A 27824-nucleotide genomic window follows, 5' to 3' on the forward strand; every position below is an offset into this window, starting at 1 on the left:
TCCCCAAACACAGTACAGGGGCTCTGACCTGTCCCCTGCTCCTCACACACATGGGCTGGGCTGCTCTCTCATGGCTCCATGAGGGGATTGTGTCACAGCCACCCAGGTTACCCTTTGGATTGCTGGCAGAACCATTCCTATCCCCTAAGTACCTACTAAAGCCTTCAAATCATAGAATATGTCAGGTTGGAAGGGATTCACAGGGATCACTGCTCTTTAAGAGACAAGTCTTCCCAGTACAAAGTGCCCCAGGTATGTGGGTGCTGGAAGACTCCCTCAGAAAGAGCTGAAGGCAGAGGGAAGAGTGGTAAAAAAGGTTTTTGGCAGCAATGCCTCTTCTACCACCCTTCCTAGGCAGAGAGGTGAGATGACAGAGGTGGAAGCTATGTTTTCACTGGAAGTCTGTCAGAAGGGGTTGGTAGAAAGGGTTTGGTAGAGTGGGAGAGGAGAACCAAGTGTGTGTGAGGGGCTCAGCTCTGCTCCTTGGAGCAGCCTGCTCCAAAATCCCTGGGATCCAGAGTGTTTCTCTTTTTACCCCAAGGCCCATATTGTCCTTCTGCCAGGTCTCACTGAGAGGTGAGTAAAGGCCTTGGGGATCCCCAGGATCCAGCAATAATGAACTCCCACAAGAGGAACACCTGGAATGACAGGGATTAATGAGACAGTAAATGACAGAGGAGCTGAGACAATGCACAATGAAGACTCTTTTATGGAACAGACACAGCAGATGCATGTGGCCATGTTCACCCACAGAGGAAATCAGCTCCCGGCCATCAGTGGTGCCTGTGGTGCTCATCTTTCAGAGGTGGCATGATCTCTCCAGTCTCTAAAATCCTGTCCCCCTGTGGGAAGAGAGCATGGTGAGCATTCCCTGTGGCATCTAGACTCCCCCTGCACAGCCCAGTCCTTCAGGGAACCTGCAACTGTTCCCACTTCCAGGCACCACAACTCACTCAGAACATTCTCATTGCCCCAACATCCACAGAATGCTGGAATAACATCACAGCAAAATTACCTGGAGCCTGTACTTGCTTTACCCCTTGTTTTCACTGCAGAAAACAGCCACACATTTTGAGCCTGTTTTGTTTTAAAAATGACTTATAGCACTGCATAATCCCCTCCAGCAGTGATCAGTGAGTGCAACCCCACGGCCCAGAGCCCATGGAGAGCCATGGAATCCCTCAAAAATCAACCTGCTGCCCCAGTGCCACTTGTTCCAGCTCCAGCCAAGTCTTGGCCTGCTGAGCTGACCTAACTCAACTAAAAAATTAGGCTGAAGACAGAGGCCAACAGCTTGACCTTCAGCTTGTTGCTGGTTGTTTGGGATGGAATATATTATAATTTTATTTTAGACAGAGCATGATTAGGAGGTGTTATGCCAAAAATGGGCAGCAGCCAGAAAGGGCAGAGCTGATCTTCTGCAGGAATATTTGCCCTCTGACTTGTTACACCAATCAGTAACAGCTCAGAGCAGCCTGGAAACAGAAAAGACCAAACATTGTGACACTCTGCTTCATGAAACTTGTCCCAAGCTGAGGTGACACAACTCTTTGGGGACACCTGAGTGTGGGGGACCTTCAGGGACAACTGGGACCAAGTCAGAACCAACATTTTCAGGGCTTAACGAGGAGAAGCAGAGCCCCTCCTGTGTGATTCCATGTGTTAATAATCACTGGGGCTTTGAACACCCATTCCCAAAGGGAATGTTTGTATTTTCCAACCAGGATGGGCAGCATCAGCCAGGTGCTACAGAGAGGAAGCACTGAAACAGGGACTGAGGACAAGAGGGAAGTGCCCAAACCCACTGTCCCTGTGCTGCCCACAGGACCCAGCACATCCCTTGGGAAAGCTGTGATAGACATTTCCCAGGTGCTGCACAAAGCTCCCTGGAAACCCCTTCCTGTCTGTGTGACACAGCTGGAAGATAAGACAGGCCATGAGAGACTTACTGGGAATATCCGTGGGTTGGCCACAACCACCCCGTGCGGCGATTTCTGGAAGCAGGAGGAGAACACAGGGAAGGGGCAAAGAGAACAGTGTTACTTGGAGAAAGCACAAAAGGTGTTCACAATGGGCACCATGACCCTTCCAGGATACAAACAGTGCTAAGCAAAAATCTTGTTAAACCTTCTACTACTTAGAGAAATACCTGTGGCTGCAACAGTCACACCTGCAGGGAGGGCAGGGCTGGCCCCTTCCCCTCCCCACACCAACTGTCCTGGTTATTCCCAGGGCTGTCCCTGCAGGACAGAACAACTCAGACACAGCTTTTCTGCTTAGATCACAGGAGAAGCTGGGCACTGCCATAAATCATGGAATGGTTTTGGTTGGAAGGGGCCTTAACACTTCCACTGTCCCCAGTTACTCCAATCCCTGCCCATCCTGGCCTTGGGCACTGCCAGGGATCCAGGGGCAGCCACAGCTGCTCTGGGCACCCTGTGCCAGGGCCTGCCCACCCTCCCAGGGCACAATTCCTTCCCAATATCCCATCCAGCCCTGCCCTCTGGCACTGGGAAGCCATTCCCTGTGTCCTGTCCCTCCATCCCTTGTCCCCAGTCCCTCTCCAGCTCTCCTGGAGCCCCTTTAGGCCCTGGCAGGGGCTCTGAGGTGTCCCTGGAGCCTTCTCCTCTCTAGGTGAGCACCCCCAGCTCTCCCAGCCTGGCTCCAGAGCAGAGAGGGTCCAGCCCTTGGGATATCTCCGTGGCTTCTTCTAAAGTCTCTCCAGCGGCTCCAGGTCCTGGCCCAGATCTGGGGGCAGTTCTGCAGCTGGGGTGTCACAAGGGTGATTCTTTGAAATGAAGTATCAGGCTAAATTTATATACAAGTGCTACCCCAGCAAGGCAACACAAGCGGTGAACAGGCCACGGGGAATACCCTTATCTGCAACCGAATGTCAGCAGCACCCTCACCCACCCGCTGTGGGACCACTCCCGCTCCACCCCCCGGCGTGCCCGCACGCACCCGGACGTGGTACTTCAGGAAGTAGGTGATGGCCCAGGCGGGGAGCAGCACCCGCAGCAGGACGAAGCTGCCGCCCTGGTAGAACTTGTGCACCTGCGGGCACAGGGACGGTCAGGCCGGGCCAGCGGCCAAGGCAAGGCCGTGCGGTGCCCACGTCCCGCCGCTCACCTGCTGCCGCCAGGGATCCCCGGGCTGCAGGAAGCGTTCCCAGAAGGCGGCCACGGGCCCGAGCCGCTGCGGCGGCAGGACGGGCTCCCGCGGGCTCAGCTCCTGGTCCCGCAGCCAGCGGCGCCGCAGGGCGCGGAGCTGCTGCACCCGCAGCCTCTCATCCTCCGTGGGACCGCTCATGGCGCCTGAGCCCGCCCGGGCCGTTCGCCCCACTCGGCTCGCTCCGGTCCCGTTCGGCCCCGCTCGGGCGCCGTGTCCTTCGCGGCGGCGCGCGGCGGTGACGTCACGGGGCGCGCAGTTGTGACGTGCCAGGCAAGGCCGCCGAGGTGGCGTCTGGGCTTAGGCGGCTGTGCCGTGAGGGGAGCCCAGGGAGCCGGAGGGTCTGGGGAAAGAATAGCTCGGGGGAACTCAGCTGGGGCTTCTTCCAGTGCCCGCAGGGAACTGACGGGACAGATGGGGCAAGGGTACTTGCAACAGCATGGAGGAACAGGACACAGGGAATGGCTCCCACTGCCAGAGAGCAGGGCTGGATGGGATATTGTTGCGATATTATTGGGAAAGAATTGTTCCTTGGCAGGGTGGGCAGGCCCTGGCACAGGGTGCCCAGAGCAGCTGTGGCTGCCCCAGGATCCCTGGCAGTGCCCAGGGCTAGGCTGGATGGGGCTTGGAGTAACTGGGGACAGCGGAAGTGACCCTGCCATGGCAAGGGGTGGGGTGAGGTGGTCCCTAATGACCCTTCCCAGCCAAACCATTCCACTATTCCAATATTCTGTGTTTCCGTGTTTCCAGTGATTCCACGATTCCATAATTGCAATGTTTCCATGATTCTTATGATCCCAATGATTCATTGATCCAGTGATTGTACGTTTTCCCAGTGCCAGTGCTCCATGATCTCGATGTTCCCCTGATTCCGGTATTCCCTTGCTCGCGGTGTGCGTTCCCTCCCATCCCGATGTGTTTTCCCGGTCCCGATGCTTCCCCACTCCCTCCGTTCCGCTCGGGCAGCAGGACCGTGGCGCCCCCTTGCGGCCTGGCCAGCTCTGTGGGGAGCCGCGGCCGAGTCCGGGCATCGCGGGTTCGATCCCCGCTCGGGTGTTCCGCGCTCCGGGCCCCGTGGGGCGGTGCCGCTCCGCCCTCCGGGCGGCTCCTGCTCCTCACCCGCGGCCTGCCCGGCCGAGCTCTGCCGGGCCATGGCCGAGCCGCGCCCGGGACTGCCCCTGCGCTTCCAGCGCCGTTTCCTGGCGGCGCGGCCGCTCCGCTCGCTGCCCTGGCCGGTACCGGGCGTGGGTGGGGTGGGTGGTGGGGGGGGAGGCGGCACCGCGGCGTTGGTATGTATATGTGTGTGTGTGTATGTATGTATGTATGTATGTATGTATGTATCCTGTTCTAGGAACTCGAACAAAGCCTGCGGACTGCGCCGGACTCCGCACTGCTGGCGGATATTCTGCACAAGGTGAGGGACGGCTCGGAGTCACCTCCATGCCATCACGGGATGTCCCAAATCTGCCGGAATTGCTCAGAAATACCGGCGGTGCCCGTGATCCGGTGTTAGGCCCCGCAGAACCGCAGATTTCCTTCTTTCCCCGATATTTGGGTGTTCTTAGATCAGAACTGACCCTCGTGCCAGAGCACTGATGTGAATGGAACAGTCAGTGCAGCTGCTCCGGGATGTTCGGGATACAGGGAAAGGGGGTGTTAAACTGTCCTTGCGGATAGAGATCACAAATCAGGCAGCAAACCAAAACGGAAAGAAGGAAAAGAAGAGCAAAAGAAGGAGGAGAGTAAATTGGATTATTTTCAGTCTGTTTTCCTCTTTGCTCTAGTGAAAAGTGATATTTTTGTTGCCACAAAAAGTAAGAAATCTGTGGCCACAGTTATCTAAACTCACAAACCTGTCAGAAATCATCCCGTTTCAATTTCTGGCTTAGCATCTCTTGCACAGACTAAATTCCAAAGCATTTCATGGCACCCAGACCCAATTAATGATCCTCCTGTGATCCTTAGTGCCTTTCCTAAACCCTGTCCTGGGTAATTGGTTTCCATGGCTCTTTTCATTGTAGACAATTCTTCACCCTCTGTGTGTGAAATATCCTCCTTCAGCCAAGTACAGGAGGTGCTTCCTGACTGAGCTCATAAAAAAGGTACCTCTCACTTTTTAGCTTATTTTTCACTTGTTTTTCTCTTTTTTTTTCCGTCCCTTGAGAATACCTCATGCAATAACCAACCACAACATTCATTGTAAATACACTGTACTAAAATGAGGCTTCGAGTGCAGTTGTTTTCTGTTTCATGGCAATGTGATGCTCAGAGCTGCCCTGTTCTCCCCCACAGCTTGAATCCACAGCAGCTGAACCCCTGGATGAACTCTATGAGACACTGGCAGATGTTCTAAAAGAAGAAGAAGAATCTACTCACTGTTACAAAAACTACTTACTGGTAAAAACTGACTCTGCACTGTTCTAAACCACATTTACTCACCCAGACAAAGCAAGAATTGGCTTTAGAAACACCCAACCTTATTGTAAATGCAGGGTGCCTTGACCAAGGCAGGAATGATGGATCTAACTCCATGTTCTCAGAAGGCTAATTTATTACTTTATTATACTATATTATATTAAAGAATACTATACTATACTATACTATACTATACTATACTATACTATACTATACTATACTATACAGAAAATATACTTATTGAATGCTGAAAAGATAATAATTGAAAACTTGTAACTCTTTCCAGAGTCCCAACACAGCTTGGCCCTAACTGGCCAGAGAGTCAAACAACTCACACCAGAGTCCAATCAGGCAATCCCCTGTGGGTAAACAATCTCCAAACACATCCTAGAGGAGCACAACACAGGAGAAGCAAATGAGATTAGAATTGTTTTCCTTTTCTCTGAGGCCTCTCTTGCTGCCTTTCAGCTTCCTAGGATAAAAACCCTGGGTGAAGGAATTTTTACAGAGACTGTGAATGCCACACACCCTGAAGCTTGGAGTGCTTCCTGCCTTTTTCCAGGTGCTCCTATTGATTGTAAACTCTCAGTCACTGGCCTGTGCTGATGGATCTTTGCCTCCCTGTGTCCCACAGCCCTCAGGCGACTGTGTGAGCCTCTGCGAGAGCACAGCGCTGATCTCCGGTGGCACCACGGGGCTCCTCACGTGGGAGGCTGCCTTGCACCTGGCCCAGTGGGCCCTGCAGAACCCCAGCCTCTTCAGGGGCAGGTATGGCAGCAGCAGGGCTGCACTAAAGAGCTTTTCATTCCTGCAGGATCATACGATGCTTTGGCTGGGAAGGGACATTATTCCATGTCCAGGGCCACCTCCCACTGTCCCAGGCTGCTCCAGCCCCTGCCCATCCTGGCCTTGGGCACTGCCAGGGATCCAGGGGCAGCCACAGCTGCTCTGGGCACCCTGTGCCAGGGCCTGCCCACCCTGCCAGGGAACAATTCCTTCCCAATATCCCATCCAGCCCTGCCCTCTGGCACTGGGAAGCCATTCCTTGTGTCCTGTCCCTCCATCCCTTGTCCCCAGTCCCTCTCCAGCTCTGCTGGAGCCCCTTTAGGCCCTGGCAGGGGCTCTGAGGTGTCCCTGCAGCCTTCTCCTCTCCAGGTGAGCACTCCCAACTCCTGTCTCCAGAGCAGAGCGGCTCCAGCCCTCTGATACTGTGAGCTACACAACTGTAATTTAATAACAGAAATATTTAATAACAGACTGTGCACATAAAATAACTGAAATGACACCCTTTTTCTGCTGAGTAATTGCTGCTCTTGTCTCTTCTGCCAAACTTTAACCCAGGAGAGGGCCTGGTTTGGGATCAAACCCTTGCACTGTGCAGTCTGACCTGCTCTGTGAGGTCAGCTGTTTTTTCAGTAATTTCACTAACACCCTTCCCTCCATGATGGGATTCACCAAGGATTATCTATGTTCGATTAGTGTGCAGCTCTGATCACATAATTTTCACTTTATTATAAGTAGTCAGGATGAGCAAGGAGTTTTGAGGAAAGATAATTTAATAATAATTAAGCTCACAGGGGAAGGAACTGTGCTGCTCAGTGTGTTTCTCTCCACTGACTAAAAACTGGAGAGCCAGCTCAGGTGGAAACAACTGTGCTGCAGATGGCTAAAGCCAGGTGGGAATGTCTCTCATCCCTGTGGTGGGAATGCTTTGTGCCTTACAGAAATCAGCATTTCAGCTAATTATTTTTATGCTGACAATTCCACCCTCAGTTATTCCCAACTCTCCAGTTGCTTGGGACAAAGGTTAGAGTGTGGGTGGTTCACTCAAAAATTATTGTAATTATCTGGAGCTGATTTTACCTTTAATTATATTTAGAATGTTTTGATTTCTAACTCAATGCAGACTCCTGATAGTACTTTTTACTCCATTATCCTCAGGACAGTCCTGGAACTGGGGAGTGGGATTGGCTTCACTGGAATTGCCATCTGCAAGAGCTGCCAGCCCAGGACATTCATATTCAGTGACTGCCACCCCCGTGTTCTCAGACAGCTGGGGGAAAACCTCCAGCTGAATGGCCTCACCCCAGAGGGGGTGACCTGCAGCATCCAAACAGAGTCCCAAGGACAGGAGCTGGAAGGGCAGAACTGCCAAACCCCAAAAGTGGTTGTTGCTGAGCTTGACTGGGGCTCAGTGACAGAAAAACAACTGCTGGCTCTCAGAGCTGACATTGTCATTGCAGCAGGTACTGCACCCACAGAGAGCTGGGGTGGGCAGGGCTCAGCAACCCCAGCAGCCTCTTGAGGAGTAACAGAGTAACAACAACCAACTACAGACTGCATTTGGACTTGTTTGTGTATAAATTCAGAGAGAGATTTATAAATAATCCAGTCATGGAAAATCTGGTGGCAGTTGGATGATGATGGTGATACCTAGTGAGAGCAGAATGTCTCAGCTGTAGGCCTTACATCCTGATTTGGAGTTTTGCAAAGAAGAACTTGAGAATGCAGGTGTAAAAATGACTTTGGCATTCCAGGTATCACAGGATGCAGTGAATGGGAATTGTATAAAATGAAGTCACTGCATGGTGCCTAATGGCAGTGAGTGCCCAAACCAGCCCCAGCTGGACTCTGAAGGCAGGAGCTGAGGGGCACTGACATCTCTCTGCTATTTGCTGTTACTCACTGCAGCACCAGTAACTGCAGTGGTACACACCTGCACACCTCTGTGTAGGGAACAGCCCCCCTGAGCATCAGCTTTCTGCACCCCTGGGTGTTCCCTGACCTCCCACCACCATTTCTGCTCTCCAGGTTATGACTCCCGATGAAAACATCTGCAAGTCCTTGGCAGCAGCCTCTAACCCACTCATTTCTAACAAGGCAGGTTTGTTTTGCCAAGGGCAGTGGGAGCAGAGCACCAACTCAGTGGTTCTGCTGCCTCCCTTAGGGCTTAAATAAAATATCTGACAATCCATTTACTAAAAGGAGCACTGATTTTTAGTAATGAGGGCATAGTCCATAAAATGTCAATATTCTCCTCCACTGTGAAGATTTTATTTCTGCTTTGCAATTTTTATTCTGGTTTTTACTCAATTCTCGATAAATATTGTATGGTTTTGTTTTTTTTTTTTTTCTCTAGATGTGGTTTATGATCCTGAGATAATTTTAGCCCTCATTGGGATGCTACAGAAACTCTCCACCTCCAGGGCAGACAGGAAAGCTCCTGAGGTGTTCATTGCCTCCACAATCCGAAATCCAGACACGTATCAGCTGTTCCAGGCTGAGCTGGGTGGGTGCCTGTTCCATCCAGTGTTCAGTAGTTCTGCCTTTTTGCCTCTTTCCCCATTACTTGTTCTGTGGTAGAGAGGAGCAGGAGCATTGTCCAAGAGCTGGATCTTATCCTAGAGCTGGATTTAAGAGCAGTAGCTTTTGCACATGGATTTCATCAGGAGCTTGGAACTCACCTTTGGGTACATCCTGGCTCTTACAGCTCATATCTGTGAGGGGTGATTTGTAAGTCTGGTGCCAGTAGGAAAGTAAAAAGAGGTTTAAGCTTAAAGGAGGGAGCCATCAGTGCTGCACTGTCAGTGAGAACACCTGAGATGCAGCCTAAACCCTTGATCATATCTTACCTGTTCTTTGATCTGGCTCTATTTTCTCATCTTCTCTTTTGACAAAAAACCCCCAACTAGAGGTTAAATAGAGATTTGGGGATTTTTCTTCATATAAACTTCTAAAACCTATCCTTTGCAGTGTCTTTGCTGTTCAGCTGGTGTTCACCAACTGGACCTGATGATTCTTGTGGGTTCCTTCAGCTCAGGATATTCTGTGAAATGCTGGTTAATTCACAAAGTGACACTGAGTGTTCAGCAGAGGCATTAATGGGATTTTTAAAAAACACTCATAAGCATTTGCCTGTCAATCACAGCATGCTAAAGATCTCTTCTTACAGAACTTGTCATGCAACTTTTGCTCTTCATTTTATTAGGCATAAATATGATTCTCAATGTTTCTCTTCACAGATAAAGCTGGGATCAGGTGGCAGGTGATCCCAGCCCACAGCAGCTGTTATTTTCTCTATGATGAGCAGCCAGATGTAACTATTCTACAGCTATTTATATAGGCTTGGCAGACAGAACTGGAATTTTGAAACCAACAGGAGCTTGTCTCAGCGCCTTGTAACAAGATTATCCTGAATTCTGGAAAGGAGGTTCTGAGGATACAGCTGGACACACGGAGTCCTTCCTCTTAATTGCCAGCATGAATCCAAGCCTGCAGCTGCCCCTGGGAAGTGACTGAACCTCAAGCAACAGAAACCAAAAAGCTTTAATCACACTTGACTTGATTCTGTAGAAGACAGCGGAATTCAAGCAGGGTTTTTTTCCAACTGTGTTGTGATTTGTAAGTACTGGGGGCAGCCTGCAGGATCACAGGGTGAGGATCTCCCACAGACAAAGGAGCAAAGCAATGTTTCAGAGTAATCAGTGGGTTTTGGTTTTAAAAGCAGCTGTAATAGTCTACTCTGGTGTTTTATGTCTGTGTGTACTTGCAGTTTGGGTTGGCTTAAAAACCCCCAATAAACAGTGACCAGTACCTGTAGTTGTGTCCCAGGATGACTCTGCTGCAAATCAGGTGCATCTTTACAGTGATGACAAGTCACAATTGATGTCCCTTTCTCTCACAGGACTGCCACTTCCACAGTGGCTGCTGGCAATCCAGGCAGGGCTGGCAATGAAAAAGGAATCACTCTCCATAGCAGTGTTCCAGGTATCCTGCAAGGAGGAAGGACTGAGCTCTGAAACTTCCCATCATCCATTAATCCCTCTCCTGTTGGGCAGCATTGGTCCTGAAGCACAAAACTCCAAGTGATGCTCATACTTCTCTTTTAGCTTCCTTTTCTCTATTAAAAACTACTTAAAATGAAATAAAAAAACTTCAACCTCCTCCTCCTGTAGCAGTGGAGAGAAAACTGATGATACCTAACTTGAGACCTGAGGAATCTTCTTATTCTTCAAGTTAAAGACCATAACTGCTGGTATTGAGCTGAAATAACCCCAGCCCAGGTTTTGGCTCCCTGTCCCCAAAAAGAAGGAACTCCAAGGTGTTATTTCCAGAGGAAACACAAACTGGCAGCCCACACAGGAGCTCCTTTATCTCCCCTCACACAAAATTCAAGACAAAGGTTCTGTACAGAGCTCATTTTGGATCTAAAAAGTTCTGTTATATGAAGAGGACACTTCTCTAAAGCCTTTGGCATTACTGTTTAATTAGAGAAGTGCCTAATTTACCTCCATGTGCACAGGAATGGCCAAACCTCTGGACAGGATTTTGACTGAAAACAGGAGAAAACCACTAAAAAATTGGCAAATCAATCTTTATGGATCAAAACCTCCCTAAGCTGGAGGTTTTGCCAAATTCCTGCAGTAAAGCAACTTGACCCTATTATCACCTTTTCTCTTTTGACAAAAGTAGATACTCAATAGTTGCTCAGAGTTTAAAACTGCTGGTGCAGAACCCAGTCCTCACCTCCCAGACAGAAGCAGGAGCTCTGAGGAGCAGTAAGCACAGTCCAAGCCAAGTGCATTCACCAATGTCTGACATCTATTTTATCATCAAAAAGGTGATGAAAAAAATCTTGTAAGCATTAGGCTTGCATGCGAATACTGAGCTTAATAAAAAACTGAAGGCTGTACCTGAGTAAGCACTCACAAAGCAAAGTGCCTTCTGACTAAGTTATACATACTTTCTCCATGTATTTGGAGTTTATTTTTCCCTTTTCTGTCCATCTGTTCAAGAAGAGAGGAATTTTAAGTTCTTTCCCAAGGTAAATGGGCACATTCATTTCAGAGACAGGGACAACACTCACTGTAAGCTCTGCTTTGCTCTAAGTGCCCAGTAAAGCTGTCACACACCAGTGCTGTACTTCCACACCCTTGCACACATTGTCAAAAGGGAAAACAACTTGGAAACAAAATGGTTCTGTCCCAATAAACCCACACAGGAGGATATTCAATGTTTGGGCAGTCACTGGTCATTGAATTGACCAGCTGAAATGAAACAACTCCAATGAAAAGCATCTCCCATGTGCCAAAGAAACCATACCCAAACCACCCACTAAAGTGCTGACTGTACAGGAGGTGAAGCTGGTGATAGTTTCTATCTGTATTCAAGGATCTTCACCAAAAAGGGCCCTTCAAGCAGCACAGGTTCTCACACAACAAACAGCCTCAGCACCTCCTACTCGCCCAGGAAGCTGAAACTATAAAGGAAGTGTGAGAGCCAAGAAAAGGAATTAGAAACTGTAAATGCAGACAATACAAAATCTTTATTGACTGTTTCCCAAATCCCTGCAGCTGCAGGAATGTGTCTGACACCCTCCTTCCCCCAGTCATTCCCTGTTGCCCAGCAAGGGAAGAACAGTCCGGTCCCAGCTCTGGTCCCAGCGCAGCTGCCGGGACACTCGCAGGTTCTCTCGGAAGCTGGCAAGTTTCCCTTCCAGGCTTGGGAAATCCAAGAAAAGCATCTGTAATTTAAAAAGCATAACCACAGAAAAATAACTATCTTGTTCCATTTCAGGCTCATTCCAGCCTCCTCACTGTTAGCCCTCAACTACAGCTGCAGTTCTGGGGTCTGGCCCCATGAAGAGAGAACAAGGACAGAATTTGAAATGCTTTTGCCAGCTTCAGGTTCACATTCAAACAGAAGTGAGGCAAACAAAGCCCACCAGGCCAGGCAGTACCTTGTGAGAATGCAAAACACACAGGTGATGTTCAGACCTGAAAAGGCTGCTCACCCAGTGGCACCTCTGGGATTATTTCTGGGGGGAAAGAAATCAGTCAGAGCCATTACCTTCAGCTGTTTTGCAAGTTCCTGCGAGTCCCTGAATATCAGCCCGTTCTCATTGTGCTTCACCAGCTCATGTAAACTGTGAAAAAAGCCATAAAAGGAGAACTGAGGCAAAAAGAAGCCAGTGGGACATTTACAGTGTTGCACAGTGACATCCAAAGGGACCAGACCAGGGGATCTGTATCATTATGGCCCCACACCTGACATCATGGAGTTAAACAGTTAAAGGCTTCTTCTTTCTATATCAGACTAAATCTACCACAACTGTACCAAAGGGCCCTCATTCTGTCTTTGTGCCACTCATCTGGACATCCATTAAAAACCAGGGCAATTATCTACTTTAAAACTAGATTTTTTATTCCACAAGGAAAATCTGTCCACGATCCATCATGAAATCTTCACAGGAATTTATCTTCTTTTATAAAGCTACTGTTTTCCCAAAGGACCATCAATTCCAAGAATGCCCATGCACACACTCAGCCTTTCACTGAACAGGTGTGTCTAGGCAGAAAAAAAGATTTTTTAAAAATTAAACATATGGAAACAATGGAATACAGGGATTATTTTAAATCAAGTGCTTGCATGAAATGCTCCCAATTTTGTAGAAGCTAGTATTAACTTTTAAACTTAAACCAACCTTGATTTCTATCTTATTTAATTTTAAAAATGGCAAAATACAGGAATCTCATTGAATTCCTGCAGTAGCTGCTGAACTCTGGCTTTGTAAGAATATTGTTTTATCTGATTGCCTTGAGCTGTAACAGAATAAGCTCTTACCATTCAAAATGTATTGCACACACAGGTAAACAGCAGCCAAACATATCCACCACCTTCATGGGCAAATCCAAACCACTGGAGGATTTATGGAGACACACCCCCAGGTCTGCTGAGCCTGAAATCCAACACAACACAGTCTGAACTCTCTGAAGGCAGCTCCTCTGTCCTCCTGCCAACCTTTATTTTTGTGCTGCTTTGGATGGAGCAAGTGAAACTTTCAACTACCCAGACACAATTTCAAGCAATCAGGGGAAAAAATAAAGCACAGGGTGTTTTGGGACTCAAAATTAGTTATGTTTTAGAAAAATAGCAAGTGAGTACATGTTAAATTAAAGGGGATTTTGAAGTTTTATGTATCTTAAAACAGCCTTTCTGCCTCTTATTCTGCTAAAAATGGGTAAGTAAAGGAAAACCCCATCAGTATACACTGTGACCTCACTAGTGACCTCTCCTAGCTGAAGTCAGCTCAAACAGAGGAATTGTAGTGAGATTTTACAGACATTTTGTTCATTATTTAAAAAGGACCAAAAAAAAAAGTGTTTCACAGGCACATAAATTGTCAGGCTCTAGCCCTGCAGAAAGAAGATCACATTGAATATGGATTTTATAACTCTATTACTCCCCCTTTATGCTGTTGCAATGAAGATGCTGAGGGAATAACATTCCAGTGATGTGTAAATTTAGAATTTCAGCTACTTTTGGTTGCTCAGCCAACAACATTTTCACTTCATTTAATGGAGTGACCCTGAAGGTAAAGTAGAACAGGCCCAGGCATCTGTATTTCAGCACTGCTGGAAGAAACAGAGTTCCAAGAACAGGCTGAAACAGCACAGCTACTTCTTGGGAAAGCAGGGAAAAGCCAACCAGAGGAATTCAGCAGCTTTGCTGGAATGAGTCAAATCCATGAATATCCTGTCACTAACCAGCAACATTCCTGGCTATATTCTCCCAGTCTGCAGCAGCCCCCTGCAACTGGGCTGAGCTGTTTCCCACACATCTTCAAGCTTTTCCATCACCCAGTATTTACCAAGCAGAAGAGGGTAATCCTCAGCCTCCAGCCATGGTGTACAGATCTGGATATGCTTAAAGTGCAGCTTTTGGATCAGTCCATTGTAATAATCTTTTAGAGGTCCTTTACCTGTGTAAAACAGGAAAAAAAAAGTTTTATCAAGATGACTGAAAACAGTGTGGTCTGTGAAATACAACCTCCTGTTGGATGAGGTGCACAAACAGGGTACAACACTTGTGGTACCCTAAAAAGACATGAAAATATTTAAGTTTGCTTGAAAGGAATGTGCACATGGGCTTCTCTTACTCAGTATTTCAATTAGTTTTCCATCAATGTAGAATCATGGTGTTTTTAAGGTTGGAAAAGCCCTCTCAGATCAAGTCCAACTGTTCCCCAGCACTGCCAGGGCCAACACTGACCCACACCCTGAGTGCAACACCCACAGGGCTTTCAATTTCCCCAGGGACGGGGACTCCAGCCACCACTGCCCCGGGCACCTCTGGCAGTGCCTGACCACCCTTTCCATGAAGGAATTCTCCCAATGTCCAGTCTAAGCCTCCCCTGGCACAGCTTGGGGCTGCTTCCCCTGACATTGCTTTTGCAGCATCATCTACCATTTGCCTTAGATTGTTTTCATACAGAGCTGGAGCAGACAGGGACGCTCCTTAAGGATGTGCCATAATTGGTGGATGGTGCAATAACTCAGCTAGAAATCACTGTCCTGATAACCAGACACAAAGGCAGCAGTCCCTCCTCTCTCCAACCAGCAGCAGAAGAGTCAGCACAGAACAAAAGTGACAACTAAACCTTCTGTTGGCACTGGAAGAATTGTAACACAAACATTCTCACCTGTTATCACACACACTAAAGCTGGAAGCTCAGCTCCCTCCTCGATAAACCTCTCATAATCTGGGGAAGATAAAACACTGGTCAGAGCTGACAAATCCCAGTGTGCTTGGCTGAAGAGAGGTGACAGTGCATTAATTATTGACCTTCCCACTACAAGCAATTTCCTAACAAGCATGCATGAGTCTCACAGCAGTAAATCCAGCAATGTTAACATTTACAGACTCCTCCAGAAATAAATCAGGCTGTTTATGCATGAAGCATTTCTTCAACTGCTCCCTAATCAGTTGCTTCAATAGATCAATTTGGAATTGCAGCTGCAAAGTCTACAAGATAAGACAAAGTATTCCCTCCCTTCCCATTAGCAGATATCTGTGGAGAGCAGATGTAATAGCTCAGAAAATAAAGCAGCAGTTTAGGAGCCAGTTAGAGATTTAACTCTCCCTGACAACTCCTCTAATTGAATTCACTGTTGTATTTCAATTACTAATCTGAAATTAGTGCTAATTAATCAAATACAACTGCATTTTCACCTGAATATAGAAGCATTGCTCTTTAGCAAAACCCTTCTTAAGTGTCCAGAAGATCTCTTAGAAAGAGTGAGATCAATTCCTTCATACCAACCTTCTAAAGCTCTTAAAAGGACTGAGAAATCTTCATCCTCTGAAAGAGAAGGCTTCATTAGTAACAGTCATATTTCTACCATTTTTCATTTTTGACTTTAAGTAACAATTGAGATTTCCCTCACCTTCACCTACACAATTTAAATACAGACCATGTACTCAAAGGTTAAGTACATAGTTTGTACTTAAAGGCTACTATTTACTAAAATGTTCTATTAAAAATCCCCTAGTTAATTTTCATAAATAAAAATCCATAACCATACACAGTGTTTATTTATTTCCCTTGTTGGCAACATGACAGACAAACTAGCTACAAATACTTTATATCTTTGAAGCTATTAAAATTTTCTAGTTTCTTAAGCTGAGAATTAAGTGTAAAAACTGCCCTGATTATTCCAAGATAAAGACAACCCTGCCCATGGTCACTGGCAATGGATTTTTTTTTCCAGTCTCTGTCCCCTTCCTCATACAGAGGGAAAAAAAAGTACATAGTTATGTAATAAACATCATCAGAAATCATGGAACACACAAATTGGTGTGGGTTGGATGGGACCAACTCAGCTCATCCCAGCCCCCTGCCATGGGCAGAGGCACCTTCAGGGTGCAGGGTGCTCAGTAAGGAGTAAATATTTAAGTTTCTCAATCCGTTTTACACCATGCGAGATCATATGTCAAGAATGAAAGCTAAAAAAAACAAAGAGAAAACCTCTTAAAAGAATTTCTTAAATCATTCTTAAAGTTGAGCTCTATAATTAAAATCCAACTCAAAAAAAAGATCACTCATTTGTAGCATTATTTAAGTTACACAACATTTCATTGCATCATACACACCTTGTCTTCAAATTCTCCCAGGAAAACAAAGGACAAACACAACATCGAGTGAGAAAAAGCACAAACAGCCCTATTTGATATGGAAAACAGAAGTGATTCCCAACCTGTCCAGCTGGTGCTGCTGATGAGAAGGGCTGGCCGGTCCCTGGCCTTCAGCACGCTGCCGCTGCTGCCGTCCCTCCGGGTGAAGGCCGAGCTCTCGGCACCGGGGCTGACAGCTCTGTACTATGGAAACACAACTTCCTGAGCATGAGCTACACAGCCAGCGACAGCAGGCAGCACTCTGCTCTACTGGCACCAATTCCCACACATCTGGCTTCAGATTTGCTGCTCAACGCGTGTAGAAACAGAATCATTACATGACAGAAATACCAGGACAGGGCAGGCCATTTTTCCCTCTTTGCTGCTGATACAGGCACAATTCCACTTTCCAGCCAAATGTTTTCCTTCACAAGTTGAGCAGAGTCAGCCTCCCTTTCCACAGTCTGTCTCACGCTTACCACAGCATGGAGGCCAACAGCACATTTACTCAGCTAAACTGAGAACCTATGTTGCTTTGATTTTTTAAGATTTTCTAAGCTTGTTGATGTTTACATTCTTGTAACAAACTTTCTCAGACACTTTCTGTAAATAGCTTATTGTTTTGCATTCTTTTATGGAGGAAGAGAAATTTGATAAACTGTTAGTTTGTCTAGTGTCATTGGAGAGGTGGCACTGTCACCCTCCGATCCACTGTCACCTTTAGAAATCTACAAATGTTTGAGTCAGAAAATAAACTTCCCTTTTTCACCTTGAGAACAGCAGTGTGTGCTCTTGTGTTGTTTCGAGTCCTATAGTGACAAACCTACACATTCTGAGCTGGGCATTTTCAAAAAATCCCCACAATGCACTGTGGATTTCACTGCTTTTTCAGGCCTTAGTTTGGTGAAGTCAGCTTCCTGGTACATCTGCTGCAGTGACATCCTGCACTGCCAGAGGGAGGTGTTTAACCCTTGGACCAAGATCCTGAAGGCTGTGCACAGTAATTAAGGAAGGGATGCTATTAAGGAAGCACCCAAGCACCGCAGTGGGGTCAGTGGGAAGCAGAGCTCCACCCCAGCCACTCAGCACAGACTGCCTCAGTGCCAACTGCTTCAGAAACAAAACACTTCTACTACCTGGGCTACCACAGCTCAATCATCTCACTTCTGCTGGCCTCTCTAAGGCACCTCAGTGCCCCCTGTGCCTGCTGAGATCAGAATACTCCACACAAGGATTTTGGTAACAACTCCAGATGCCCTGGTCAAGGATGCAGGGGCAGCTGCACTTGCACATACCGTGGTCTGAAGGGCTCGTAGTCCTTGGCAAGTTTCATGAACAAGTTGTGTTGGAGGTCTAGTGGTGTTTCCTTAAAATAAGATGCTGGTCTGTCATACAATGTTACAGCCCTGGGAGGAAAGAAGTGTGCAGCTTAAATAAGATACAGATGTAACAATATGCACATGGTACAGCGGCAGGCTGCAACAATGTAATCAGAAAAAAAATACATAGAAAACTAAAAAATTAACTATATAGCAAAGTAATTAATTTTTTGATTCTTACGACTTCCTGTATTCCTGAAGTTTGCTGGATCACAGCAAGGCAGGCACAAGAAACAAAGAAGCCCTTTCTTGTGTGCTTATTCTAGGGGTGAAATGCACCTGTAAAAACTGCAGACATCACTGGCCTGATTTTCAAACTTACTCCTTAACTGCCCCGATCTTGAAGCCTTCAAGGTAAGCTGGCAGGGCAGAGTAATTGTTCAAATCCCAGTGACACCTGACCCTCTCTGGCTCCAAGGCAGCCTGCAGCAAACTTCCTGGCTCCTGGACTGCCCCCTCAGTCAGTGGGGTGTTAGTTTAGAAGGATGATGATTCCTGAATGCCCACACCACACTGGCCCATCACAAAACCGAGCTGATGTGTTTCAGTGGTGGTGGGTGAGCTCAGGAAAGTTGCTTTTGTAAGATCCCTCTGAATCCTCAGGGATCTGTTACTTAGCATACACACACTGAATTGAGGCACATGACTTACTTTATCTTGAAATTCACCCAGAGATCTTTCTTCATGGCATCAGTGACACACAGGTTATAGTCAGACAAGCGCCCAAAAAGCTTTTCATACCTGACAAAAATGAAATATCAGTCAGAAACCACAGTCAGGCAATTGCAGCAACTGCTCCCAGTGCCCATGCTTGATGAAAGCCAAACAAAACCCAAAGAAACCCAACTGCCCCCAGAACTGAAATTTGATTGCCAGTTTTTGATGGACTCCTATTCTCCAAAGCCTTTAAAGCCTTTAACTACACATAACCAATTACATTCAGCAAGGAGCTGTTTAAAGAAGAGCTGGAGTGCAAAGCAGCATTAGAGAATAAAAAACCCAGGACATATAAAGAAATTCCAGTAACAAGATCAACATTTGCATAGGTAGGTAAAAACAACCTGCCCAATTCCTGCAACCCCTCCCACGTGTTCAACAAAGCAGCTGCAGAACAGAAACCGCACAGCAAAGCCCAGAACCCCTCCCTGTGCCAATTATACCCTCCCCACTGGCCTCCATTCTGAATTCACCAAGGCACATCATTTATAGAGAGCAGAAATGAGGGCACAAACCATTTTGCAACCAGGACCAGTGGGTGGCTCCTCCCGTGACTCAGGCTCATGATGGTGTACCCATAGTTGTGCCAATCAATGATGAGTTTGCTCCCCCAGCACAGCCCTGCCACCCAGGCAACAGCTATACTGGGTAGGCCTGGGGGATTCTGCTCAAACAAAACCAAAATAGCAGCGGGCGTGACCAAGTGACAAACACAAAGCAAATACCAGAAGCACGAAATCAAACTGAAGTTGCATCACCTTAAAAGAGCTTCATGAACAGAGACTGTTTGTATTCACTTATGAACACTAGCAGGTACTTCAGATTTAACCCTGGATCAAGATCAAAATTCCCCTCCAATAAACACACAGACATTTACAGTAAGATTTATTCTTTACTGCTACCCATGGCAATGAAGTTTGAAAGCACAAGAACTAACAGGAAGAGAAAACTTGACTTGTTAACAGACCAATCAAAGTTTAGAGCCAAAAACTACCTGCATACAGGTTTACACCACTGAAGAGGCCAGCTCAGCTCTGAAATAATTAGAACAGTCAGAGATGGCTAAAATCACCCTGTATTGTAGCACCATTTATTTGTACTGAAATTAGTCCCAACACAAAACATACCTGAAGGAGAATGTAGGATGGCTGATCTATCCTCAGCAATGTGTACAGTAACTGCACTGACTGCACAAGCACCTTTAGCACATACTGCAAGAGCTTTGGCCCCACTGCAAAGTGACAGAAAGACAGGTACTGGTATTACAGCTATCCCTGCAGAAATGTGAACATCAGACCCAGCCAGCTCTGCAGAGACAGGGTCAGAACATGAAAATGGACACACTTTACCAACGAGCTGGGTAAGTGATTGGTGCACCCTCAGCAAGTTTGGAGATGGCACCACTTGAGGGTGGGAAGGCTCTGCAGAGGGATCTGGACAGGCTGGATCACTCCAAGGCACACACTGAGGGGCTGGAGGGGGTCCAGGGAAGGGAACAGAGCTGGGAAGGGGCTGGAGCACCAGGAGGGGCTGAGGGAGCTGGGCAGGGGCTCAGCCTGGAGAAAAGGAGGCTCAGGGGGGCCCTTGTGGCTCTGCACAACACCTGACAGGAGGGGACAGCTGGGGGGGGGTCAGGCTCTGCTCCCAGGGAACACGGACAGCAGGAGAGGAAGCGGCTTCAAGCTGTGCCAGGGGAGGTTTAGGTTGGATATTGGAAACATTTCTTCATGGAAGGGGTGGTCAGGCAGTGGCAAAGCTGCACAGGGCAGTGAGGGGGTCCCCATGCCTTGGGGGATTTAAAAGTGTATGTGGCATCTGGGGACATGTTTTAGTGGTGGCCTTGGCAGTGCTGGCGGAATGGTTGAACTCAATGTTCTTAGAGGGCTTTTCCAACCTTTGTGATTTTATTTTATGATCACTATAAAGCCACGTAAACATCTCGTGGTTCCTACAAATACTCATTCTGTATTTTGTATGGAAAGAAATCCTACACTCATTGAATGGTTTGGGTTGGAAGGGACCTTAAGGCTCATCTCATTCCACCCCCTGCCATGTCCAGGGACACCTTCCACTGCCCCAGACTGCTCCAAGCCCCAGTGTCCTGGCCTTGAGCACTGCCAGGGATCCAGGGGCAGCCACGGCTGCTCTGGGCATCAGGGCTAAACACAAGGTGGGGGAGAAAGGGAAATTATTTTCATTCTGCCTCTATTTCACTGTGCAGTGAACAGCACCAATGTACTGGCAGGTGTTTAACTCCAGCGGCTCCTGTTGAAAGAGAAAGGCAAACAAGGGCGGGAGCTGGGCGTGCGGCGGGGCTGGGCCCGCACACGCTGCGGGCTCTTTACGGTCCCCCGCTCTCCCCGCAGCCTCGGCTCCCCGGCCCGGCCCGCACGCACCTCGCAGCCCGCTCAGCTCCGCCACGGGCACCAGCCGGATGTTCTGGCAGCGCAGCACGTCCCGGTGCGGCCGGCTCTCTGCGGGGGGAGAGCGCGGTCAGCGGCGCGGCCGCCCCGCCCGGCCCCGCGCCCCGGCCGCCCCTCACTCACGGAGGTAGCCCAGCAGAGCGACCTCGCGCCCGTGCCGGGCCAGCGCCAACGCGTGGTACTGCATCCGCGGGCTGCGGCCCAGGTCCCCCAGCACGGCCACGCACACCCGGCCCGCGCCGCCCGACCGCCGCCGCCAGAGCAGCAGGAGCAGCAGGAGCAGCAGAGCCACCACCACCACCCACAGACCCGGCCACGGCCCCGCTGCCGCCATCTTGGAGCGCCGCGGGGCGGGAAAGGCGCGCCGCGAGCGCCCCCTGGCGGGGCGGAGGTGCCGCGCTCTGAGGGAGCCCGCCAGGCCGCGGGAGCGGCAGTTACCGAGAGAATGGTTAGTTAATTACTGATTAATTACAGCATAGACGGGGCTTAATTAGTTACAGCGGCACTGGACACTCGTCCGCAGTGTGAGGTTTCCTTGTTGATTTTAGGGTATCTCGAAGTCAGGAGTGATTTCCGAGCAGCCCCATTACCATCCAATGCACGTGCTTTTCCTTAGTTTGAATCCAAATAAATTCCAACTAGCCCTTCTCTGGATCTGAGTTAATACTCTACATGTTTCTGTGCTATCCCTCATTTTGTTGCCTCAATCCCTGATCCTGCTAGGTACTAAATCCTTTCAACGTCTGCATCCCACTGATTTCTCATATGTGTATGTAATAAACAATTCCCATCTGTTTTCAGCCTGCTGATCCCTGATTTCTGGTGGAAATACCGAACAAGCAGAAGCCTGCTGACAGAAGCATTTGCCACATCACCTTGGCACCATGGAAGTGACTGAACACCACGCTGAAGAAATCATTAAGTTGTACAAAACTTTAAAATCAATTTCAGTTTACTGGCCAAATGTGGTATTTTCTGAGGCCCCCATCAAAGGGAGGAAATTATGAATCTGACTCCATGTTTTAATGAAGGCTAATTTATTATTTTATGATCTATATTCTATTAAAGAATGCTGTACTAAACTATACTAAAGAATAGAGAAAGGATACAGAGAGAAGGCTAAAAGATAATAATGTAAAACTCGTGACTCTCTCCAGAACCCTGGCACAGCTGGCTGGGATTGGTCATTAAGTAAAAACAATTCACATGAAACCAATGAAACAACCACCTGTTGGTAAACAATGTCCAACCCACATGCCAAAGCAGCAAAACACAGGAGAAGCAAATGAGATAATATTGTTTTCCTTTTTCTCTGAGGCTTTTCAGCTTCCCAGGAGAAGAATCCTGGGCAAGGGGATTTTTCCAGGAAATATGATGGTGACAGGCCAAGAATCCAATGGGATTTTCACACAATGTAGAGAACAAATGGTATTTCTTCACTATAAACAGGGATAAAGATACAAATGAAAGATGTTGGTGACCAGGGAATGGCTGGAGCTGTGACAGGGCAGGTTTAGACTCGAGATCAGGAAAGGTTCTTCTCCCAGAGGGTGCTGGGCACTGCCCAGGCTCCCCAGGGAATGGGCACGGCCCCGAGGCTGCCAGAGCTCCGGGAATGCTTGGACAGCACTGCCAGGGGTGCCCAGGGTGGGGTTGTTGGGGGTCTGTGCAGGGCCAGGAGCTGGGCTGGATGATCCCTGTGAGACTCTTCCCAACCAGGAAATGTCACAATTCCACGATTCTCTCTGCAGACCTTGTGTCCCCCCATCTGAATAGTATCCCTCTGTTCCAGTGTTTCTTTGTCCCCTTTGACAAAGGCAGATGTCAGATGTTGCATTTCCAGTGTAACTTTCCATATTGCCAAACAGCAAGTAGGCAGTAACAATGAAACCATTGTTCCCTTTTAAAACATATAACTAATTACAAGTGTGGGCAGACTGGTTCCACAACAAAATAAAGCCTGGAATGTTTGCTCAAAGATTCTGCTCAGAATTCATATTTTTCTACTGACAAAACATGAAATCACAGAATATCCTGAGTGGGAAGGGACCTGCAGGGATCATCCAGGGTAGCTCCTGGCCTGGCACAGACACCCCAACAATCCCACCCTGGGCATCCCTGGCAGTGGTGTCCAAGCACTCCTGGAGCTCTGGCAGCCTCGGGGTTGTGCTGATTCCCTGGGGAGCCAAGGTTTCCTCAAGAAAAGCCCACATCCCAACCTGCTGTCACACACATCCATTCCAACCTGTAGGAGGTCTGATCTTGTGGGAATCCCTCCTTTCAGTCCCTCCTCTCTCACCTGACAGCTCCTTGCTTGCACCATTTTAATGCAAAATGCAAATTGCTTTTCTGTTTACCTCCTTGAGTAACGTGCAAATACCCTGGCTGCAATGGAATGAGGAACTGATGGATTCTTGCAGGCTATCAAGCATAACACCCCAACTCCATACAGCTGTATTTTCTGGCAGGTTACCAAAGTACTTAAAATTACAAGTGTTTCAGCTTTAGGGATGTGGTGACTTTCAGTTTATGGAGGTAGAGTTGCAATAAAAGTCCTTTTGACCTATGTAATCTTCAGAGTACTTAGCTGGAGAAAGATAAATAAGGTGCAGTCATCACTTCTGGCTGAGGCTCTGAGAACAGGGATGCACTTGAGAGAAATCCATTTTCAGAGACTACTGACCTCTGCCCGGAGAATTTTTCATATGTATTGAATAGCAGTTCTGTTTTACAGAAGCCTTTTCCTGTCTCTTCTTCCTGTCCATTTCAGAAAGTTTGGAAATGCTGTTTGCACTTACCCTAGAAATAGTCTGTTTAAGCTCCATGCCCAGTCCTCCTGCCCTCAAAGGACTGCTGTGAGTGCAATAAACAGAGACAGAGCAGCCAAAATCCCTCTCACAAATGGAACTTCTCTCATCTCAGAAGTCTCCAATTCAAATGTCTCAAGCAAATCTCATGACAGCCTGCTGCTACCCTGGTTACTCTTATAGCCACATGATAGATGAAGTTGAAACATTTTTTAAAAATCACTCTTTTTTTCTTTTAAGTTGCACTGAAAAAACAACAAAGTATTCCAATAACAAGAATTTGCACCAATCACACCTGCACTGTGGGGTACAATCCTCACAAATTCACCATGACTCCCCAAAGGGCCCCGAGCACTGGCACTGTGCTATACCATGAGGGATAAATTATGGCCATTTTTAACAGCAAGGCAATTTGCTTCTTGTGTTTGCTCTCTTTTTGCTCCATTTCTAAAGCACAACCCCTGCCACAGCGGAGATGAAAGGAGCTGGCTGCAGAATAGCCTCAGTTTGGAAGCTATTCCAGGTGGCCTGACATGCCACTGCATGGCCCAGCATTAAGCCCACAGCCAGGTCTGGTGCTGCTGGGACAGCCCAGGCTTTGCCTTGGAGATGAAAAACCTTTGGTGTTTGAAGGGAGGACTGGCTCTAATGCCCCTTTAATAGTCCCCATGCTCTAAAATACTGAATTAATGTTATTGTTCACTACCTGCACCTGCTTTGCCTCATCTAATGCCAGCTGTTTCCCATAAACTTTTCACCAAGCTTTCCAACGTTCCTGTTGGAAGGGAAAATGGCATAAGATCACAGAATCAATGAAGAATTTGGATTGCAAAGGACCTTAAAGATCATCTTATTCCAACCCACTACATGAAAAGATACTTTTAATGCTCCTTTCTCCTCAAATACTCCAAACTCCACTCTTCTCGCAGTTGCTGCCTTTTAACCTCACCAGCCATTTTAAATCTGCTTTATTCATTTTCTTCTCACCCAAAAAAATCCCTAAGGAAGGAGTGAAGGTAAAAGAAGTGACCTAGGAAATTTTTACATAACTTCCCAAAGGCAGTTTCTCCTGAATGGTTTGTATTGGCTTAGATAGCTTTTCAGGCAGGTACAGGTTTAGGTTATAGAAATACATTTCTTATTCCTCACAGGGCATAGAAGAGGAAGAAGGGAGATAATCAGGAAAAGCAAAGCCAGCGTGGTTATCAGCCCTATGGCTGATAACCAGATGAAAATTCAAATCAGTAGACAAGTTTTTTTCACAACACAAAATTTTCAAAATGCAGGAAAAGGATGAAATGCTTCCTAATTGCAGTCATGCCCACATTTTCAGAGCTGGACTGAACTTCAGGCTCAAGACAGAAGTACAGCTGCCTTATATTCCAATATAAAACTGGAATTAGTATTGGATCTAGACATCAGCATGCACACTCCTCTGATGATATTCACTCTGATAACAGAAAAAAACACCCACTGGCTGACCTCCACTGAGTGGTAAAGCAGAGATATTCGGACTTAGAGCCTGACTTAGACTTCAGCTAGGGCTGGGGTTGTGTCTTCATACCAAAGCTCAGTGTGGTCACAAGGTGTTTTCCCAGCCCCTGCACACACATGTACTTTAGACCCTGCATTTTGGGGACATGAATGTGGTTGTGACACAGCCTGGAATGGAGACTGGTTATCTTTAACAGCAGGTGGTTATCTCAATTAGTGGGGAAATCATGTGTCACTGCAAAACAAACACTGGAATTCTGACAATGCCACCCTGAGCAATTCTGGAAAATCAAGTCCCTTGTACTCCACTTATACTTAATATTAATCAGGTGGAAGGAGCTGCTTTAGAGAGGAAAGTAAACTGAAAAGCAATGCACTATGTGGAAAGGAGAGACCATTCCTTTTTCAAATACTGCTTTGTTTTTATTCCAGTTTGGAAGAGGTTTCTGTTCTCTGTGGATTTCCAAAGGTGGCTTTTGGCCCATGGATTTTACACTGCAAGATGTGATTCCAGGCTCTCTTGTAAGCCATGGAAAAGACCAGCTGAGTTTGGGAACTGTGTGGAAGCCTCCCAGTGAAACTCTGAGTTCATGAAGGTCTCTGTGAAAAGGTGAAGCTGTTTGAGCAGAAGACTGAGCACAAACTTGCAGCTCTACTCATGCTTTATGTAGAGCTGAGTTCAGACCATGAAAACCACCTTTAGGCCACCCTGGAGTTCCACTGGACAGCTTGTTTCCAGCTGGAAACACAAGCAGGACACCTGCAGTTCTCCATAGCTGAAGGAAACTGGAGGCATAATAACCCATTAGCTAAGATCTTTTAATGCACTGGCTTGTCCTGAGGGAGTTTTCTGGTTCATTTGTGACATAAACTCCATTTTTCCACCTGCAAGACACCTGAGACAGCAGCACATTTATTATCTGAACCACATGTGCTTATCCTGGGAAAGCTGTGGCATAACCCACTGGCCTTGGAAGCACTGGGTTCTGCTCCTGCTCTGCAGCCTCAGGCTTGTGGCTCCACAGCTCTGCTGCCCAGGGTGGTTCCTTGTCACTGTCATATTTTCTGGAAAAATCCCTTCACCAGGATTTCTTCTCCTGGGAAGCTGAGAAGCCTCAGAGAGGAATGAAAACAATAATTATCTGATTGCTTCTCCTGTGTTTTCTGCTTTGGAATGTGGTCTGGACTTTGTTTACCAACTGGTCATTGTTTGATTGGTTTCATGTGAATGGTTTTAACTTAATGACTAATCACAGCCAGCTCTGGAGAGTCACGAGTTTTTCATTATCATTCTTGTTAAGCCTTCTGTTTGTATCCTTTGTTCTTTAGCATAGGTTTTAGTATAACATTCTTTAATATATTATAAGTCTATGAAATAATAAATTAGCTTTCTAAGAACATGGAGTCAGATTCTCAATTCCTCCTTCGTCCTGGGGACCCAGCAAATGCCACAGCTCCTGTCCTTGTACCACCTTGTTGATGGAATCAAGGCCTGAAGAGAGCTGGGGAGGGACTTTGACAATGTGATAAGACAAGGGGAATGCTGTATATCCAAGACACCTCATTCCCCCCAGAAGGGAATGTGGCCTGTGGAGAGCCTGCTGCATGTCTGAGGTGGGAAAAGCCACTGCTGCAAGTGAACCACAGGCTGAGAATGGAGGAATTTTTCTTCTTGAATACCTCAGTCCTCGAATGCCTTAGTAAAGAGTTTTGCTGCTATGGGCAAACATGGACATAATTACTACTCACTGGGTAAACCAAGCTGCTGCCTGCCCTCTCTCTGAGCAGGCTGAGTGTCACCATCACCCCATTAAATTCCACTCCAGCAGTATAAACACTGATAAAAATGTGGTGATAGGACAAGAGGAATGGCTTTACCCTGCCAGAGGGCAGGGCTGGATGGGATATTGGGAAGGAATTGCTCCCTGGCAGGGTGGGCAGGCCCTGGCACAGGGTGCCCAGAGCAGCTGTGGCTGCCCCTGGATCCCTGGCAGTGTCCAAGGCCAGGCTGGGCAGGGCTTGGAGCCACCTGGGACAGTGGGAGGTGTCCCTGCCCATGGCAGGGGGTGGGGTGGGATGGGATGGGCTTTAAGGTCCCTTCTAACACAAAACATTCCACGATTCTGTAAATTATATTCACTGAGGTTAGATTCAGGATAACCCAGAGCTGCTTCAATGTACCATCATTCCCTCAGTGTAGATATTTTTCCCTTCTAGAAAACAGGCACAGTCTTAATCCCCCGAGCGGGGGTGATGGGTCTGCAGTGGCTGGAAGGGCCGTAGGTGCTGTGGAGAGAGAGCCGGACCCTCGGAGGCCGGGCTCCCGGCCCGTGTCCCTGTGGGAGCTGTCCCGGTTCCCGGCCGTGTCCCTGTGGCAGCTGTCCCTGTGGGAGCCGTCTCGGTCCCGGCCCCGCTCCGACGCCCGGCCAACCCCGCAGCCGCTAGGGGGCGGTGCCGCGCGCCGAGCG

General features: G+C 47.7%; 3 protein-coding genes across 10 annotated transcripts; 1 reads left to right on the top strand and 2 right to left on the bottom strand.

Moving 5' to 3' along the window:
* Positions 1-691: 691 nt before the first annotated feature.
* Positions 692-3423, bottom strand: NDUFB6 (NADH:ubiquinone oxidoreductase subunit B6). Of its 2 annotated transcripts, XM_009092004.4 has the most exons (4): positions 3130-3420; positions 2962-3054; positions 1950-1994; positions 692-842 (listed from the first exon to the last, which is right to left on the bottom strand). In XM_009092004.4, the coding sequence occupies exons 1-4, from the start codon at positions 3307-3309 to the stop codon at positions 774-776; spliced, it is 387 nt and encodes a 128-aa protein (XP_009090252.1). In that variant the 5' UTR covers positions 3310-3420; the 3' UTR covers positions 692-773. The 2 variants fall into 2 exon arrangements, with proteins under 2 accessions (XP_009090252.1, XP_018771741.1); XM_018916196.3 differs by lacking the exon at positions 2962-3054 and having other exon boundaries at positions 3130-3423.
* Positions 3424-4061: 638 nt separating this feature from the next.
* Positions 4062-10537, top strand: EEF2KMT (eukaryotic elongation factor 2 lysine methyltransferase). 5 transcript variants are annotated; one of them, XR_003945026.2, is made up of 9 exons: positions 4062-4403; positions 4520-4582; positions 5190-5270; positions 5461-5565; positions 6146-6351; positions 7525-7829; positions 8723-8872; positions 9606-9984; positions 10268-10537. XR_003945026.2 is itself a non-coding variant. In XM_018916193.3 (8 exons), exons 1-8 carry the CDS (start codon positions 4101-4103, stop codon positions 9704-9706), a joined length of 1314 nt encoding a protein of 437 aa, XP_018771738.2. In that variant the 5' UTR covers positions 4062-4100; the 3' UTR covers positions 9707-10182. The 5 variants fall into 5 exon arrangements, 4 of the variants coding, with proteins under 4 accessions (XP_018771738.2, XP_018771740.1, XP_009090251.1 ...); XM_018916193.3 differs by lacking the exon at positions 10268-10537 and having other exon boundaries at positions 9606-10182; XM_009092003.4 differs by lacking the exon at positions 10268-10537 and having other exon boundaries at positions 4254-4403; positions 6218-6351; positions 9606-10182.
* A 1352-nt stretch (positions 10538-11889) lies between these two features.
* ALG1 (ALG1 chitobiosyldiphosphodolichol beta-mannosyltransferase) lies at positions 11890-21407 on the bottom strand. Of its 3 annotated transcripts, none has more exons than XM_050980194.1 (13): positions 21365-21407; positions 21029-21106; positions 19760-19863; positions 19148-19296; positions 18567-18656; positions 17832-17942; positions 16620-16735; positions 15686-15724; positions 15065-15124; positions 14234-14344; positions 13207-13321; positions 12433-12508; positions 11890-12106 (listed from the first exon to the last, which is right to left on the bottom strand). In XM_050980194.1, exons 1-13 carry the CDS (start codon positions 21387-21389, stop codon positions 11972-11974), a joined length of 1209 nt encoding a protein of 402 aa, XP_050836151.1. In that variant the 5' UTR covers positions 21390-21407; the 3' UTR covers positions 11890-11971. The 3 variants fall into 3 exon arrangements, with proteins under 3 accessions (XP_050836151.1, XP_018771734.2, XP_050836152.1); XM_018916189.3 differs by having other exon boundaries at positions 21179-21399; XM_050980195.1 differs by lacking the exon at positions 21365-21407 and having other exon boundaries at positions 19760-20897; positions 21029-21302.
* Between the last annotated feature and the right edge of the window lie 6417 nt (positions 21408-27824).

The sequence above is a fragment of the Serinus canaria genome, chromosome 14 (genome assembly GCF_022539315.1).
Source record: "Serinus canaria isolate serCan28SL12 chromosome 14, serCan2020, whole genome shotgun sequence".
NCBI lineage: Eukaryota > Metazoa > Chordata > Aves > Passeriformes > Fringillidae > Serinus > Serinus canaria.

Excerpts from the sequence above, each read along its gene's own strand:
- NDUFB6 (XM_009092004.4), bottom strand. The coding sequence starts at position 3,309 with ATGAGCGGTCCCACGGAGGATGAGAGGCTGCGGGTGCAGCAGCTCCGC. Across the intron at positions 3,055-3,129 it reads GGGATCCCTGGCGGCAGCAG|GTGCACAAGTTCTACCAGGG; the intron begins GTGAGCGGCGGG and ends CTGTGCCCGCAG. Across the intron at positions 1,995-2,961 it reads TCCTGAAGTACCACGTCCGG|AAATCGCCGCACGGGGTGGT; the intron begins GTGCGTGCGGGC and ends TCCTGCTTCCAG.
- EEF2KMT (XM_018916193.3), top strand. The coding sequence starts at position 4,101 with ATGCTTCCCCACTCCCTCCGTTCCGCTCGGGCAGCAGGACCGTGGCGC. Across the intron at positions 5,566-6,145 it reads GTTACAAAAACTACTTACTG|GTGCTCCTATTGATTGTAAA; the intron begins GTAAAAACTGAC and ends GCCTTTTTCCAG. Across the intron at positions 8,873-9,605 it reads GCTGTTCCAGGCTGAGCTGG|ATAAAGCTGGGATCAGGTGG; the intron begins GTGGGTGCCTGT and ends TTCTCTTCACAG.
- ALG1 (XM_018916189.3), bottom strand. The coding sequence starts at position 21,389 with ATGGCGGCAGCGGGGCCGTGGCCGGGTCTGTGGGTGGTGGTGGTGGCT. Across the intron at positions 21,107-21,178 it reads CGCTCTGCTGGGCTACCTCC|AGAGCCGGCCGCACCGGGAC; the intron begins GTGAGTGAGGGG and ends CTCCCCCCGCAG. Across the intron at positions 12,509-13,206 it reads TGTGCAATACATTTTGAATG|TTTACATGAGCTGGTGAAGC; the intron begins GTAAGAGCTTAT and ends CTTTTTTCACAG.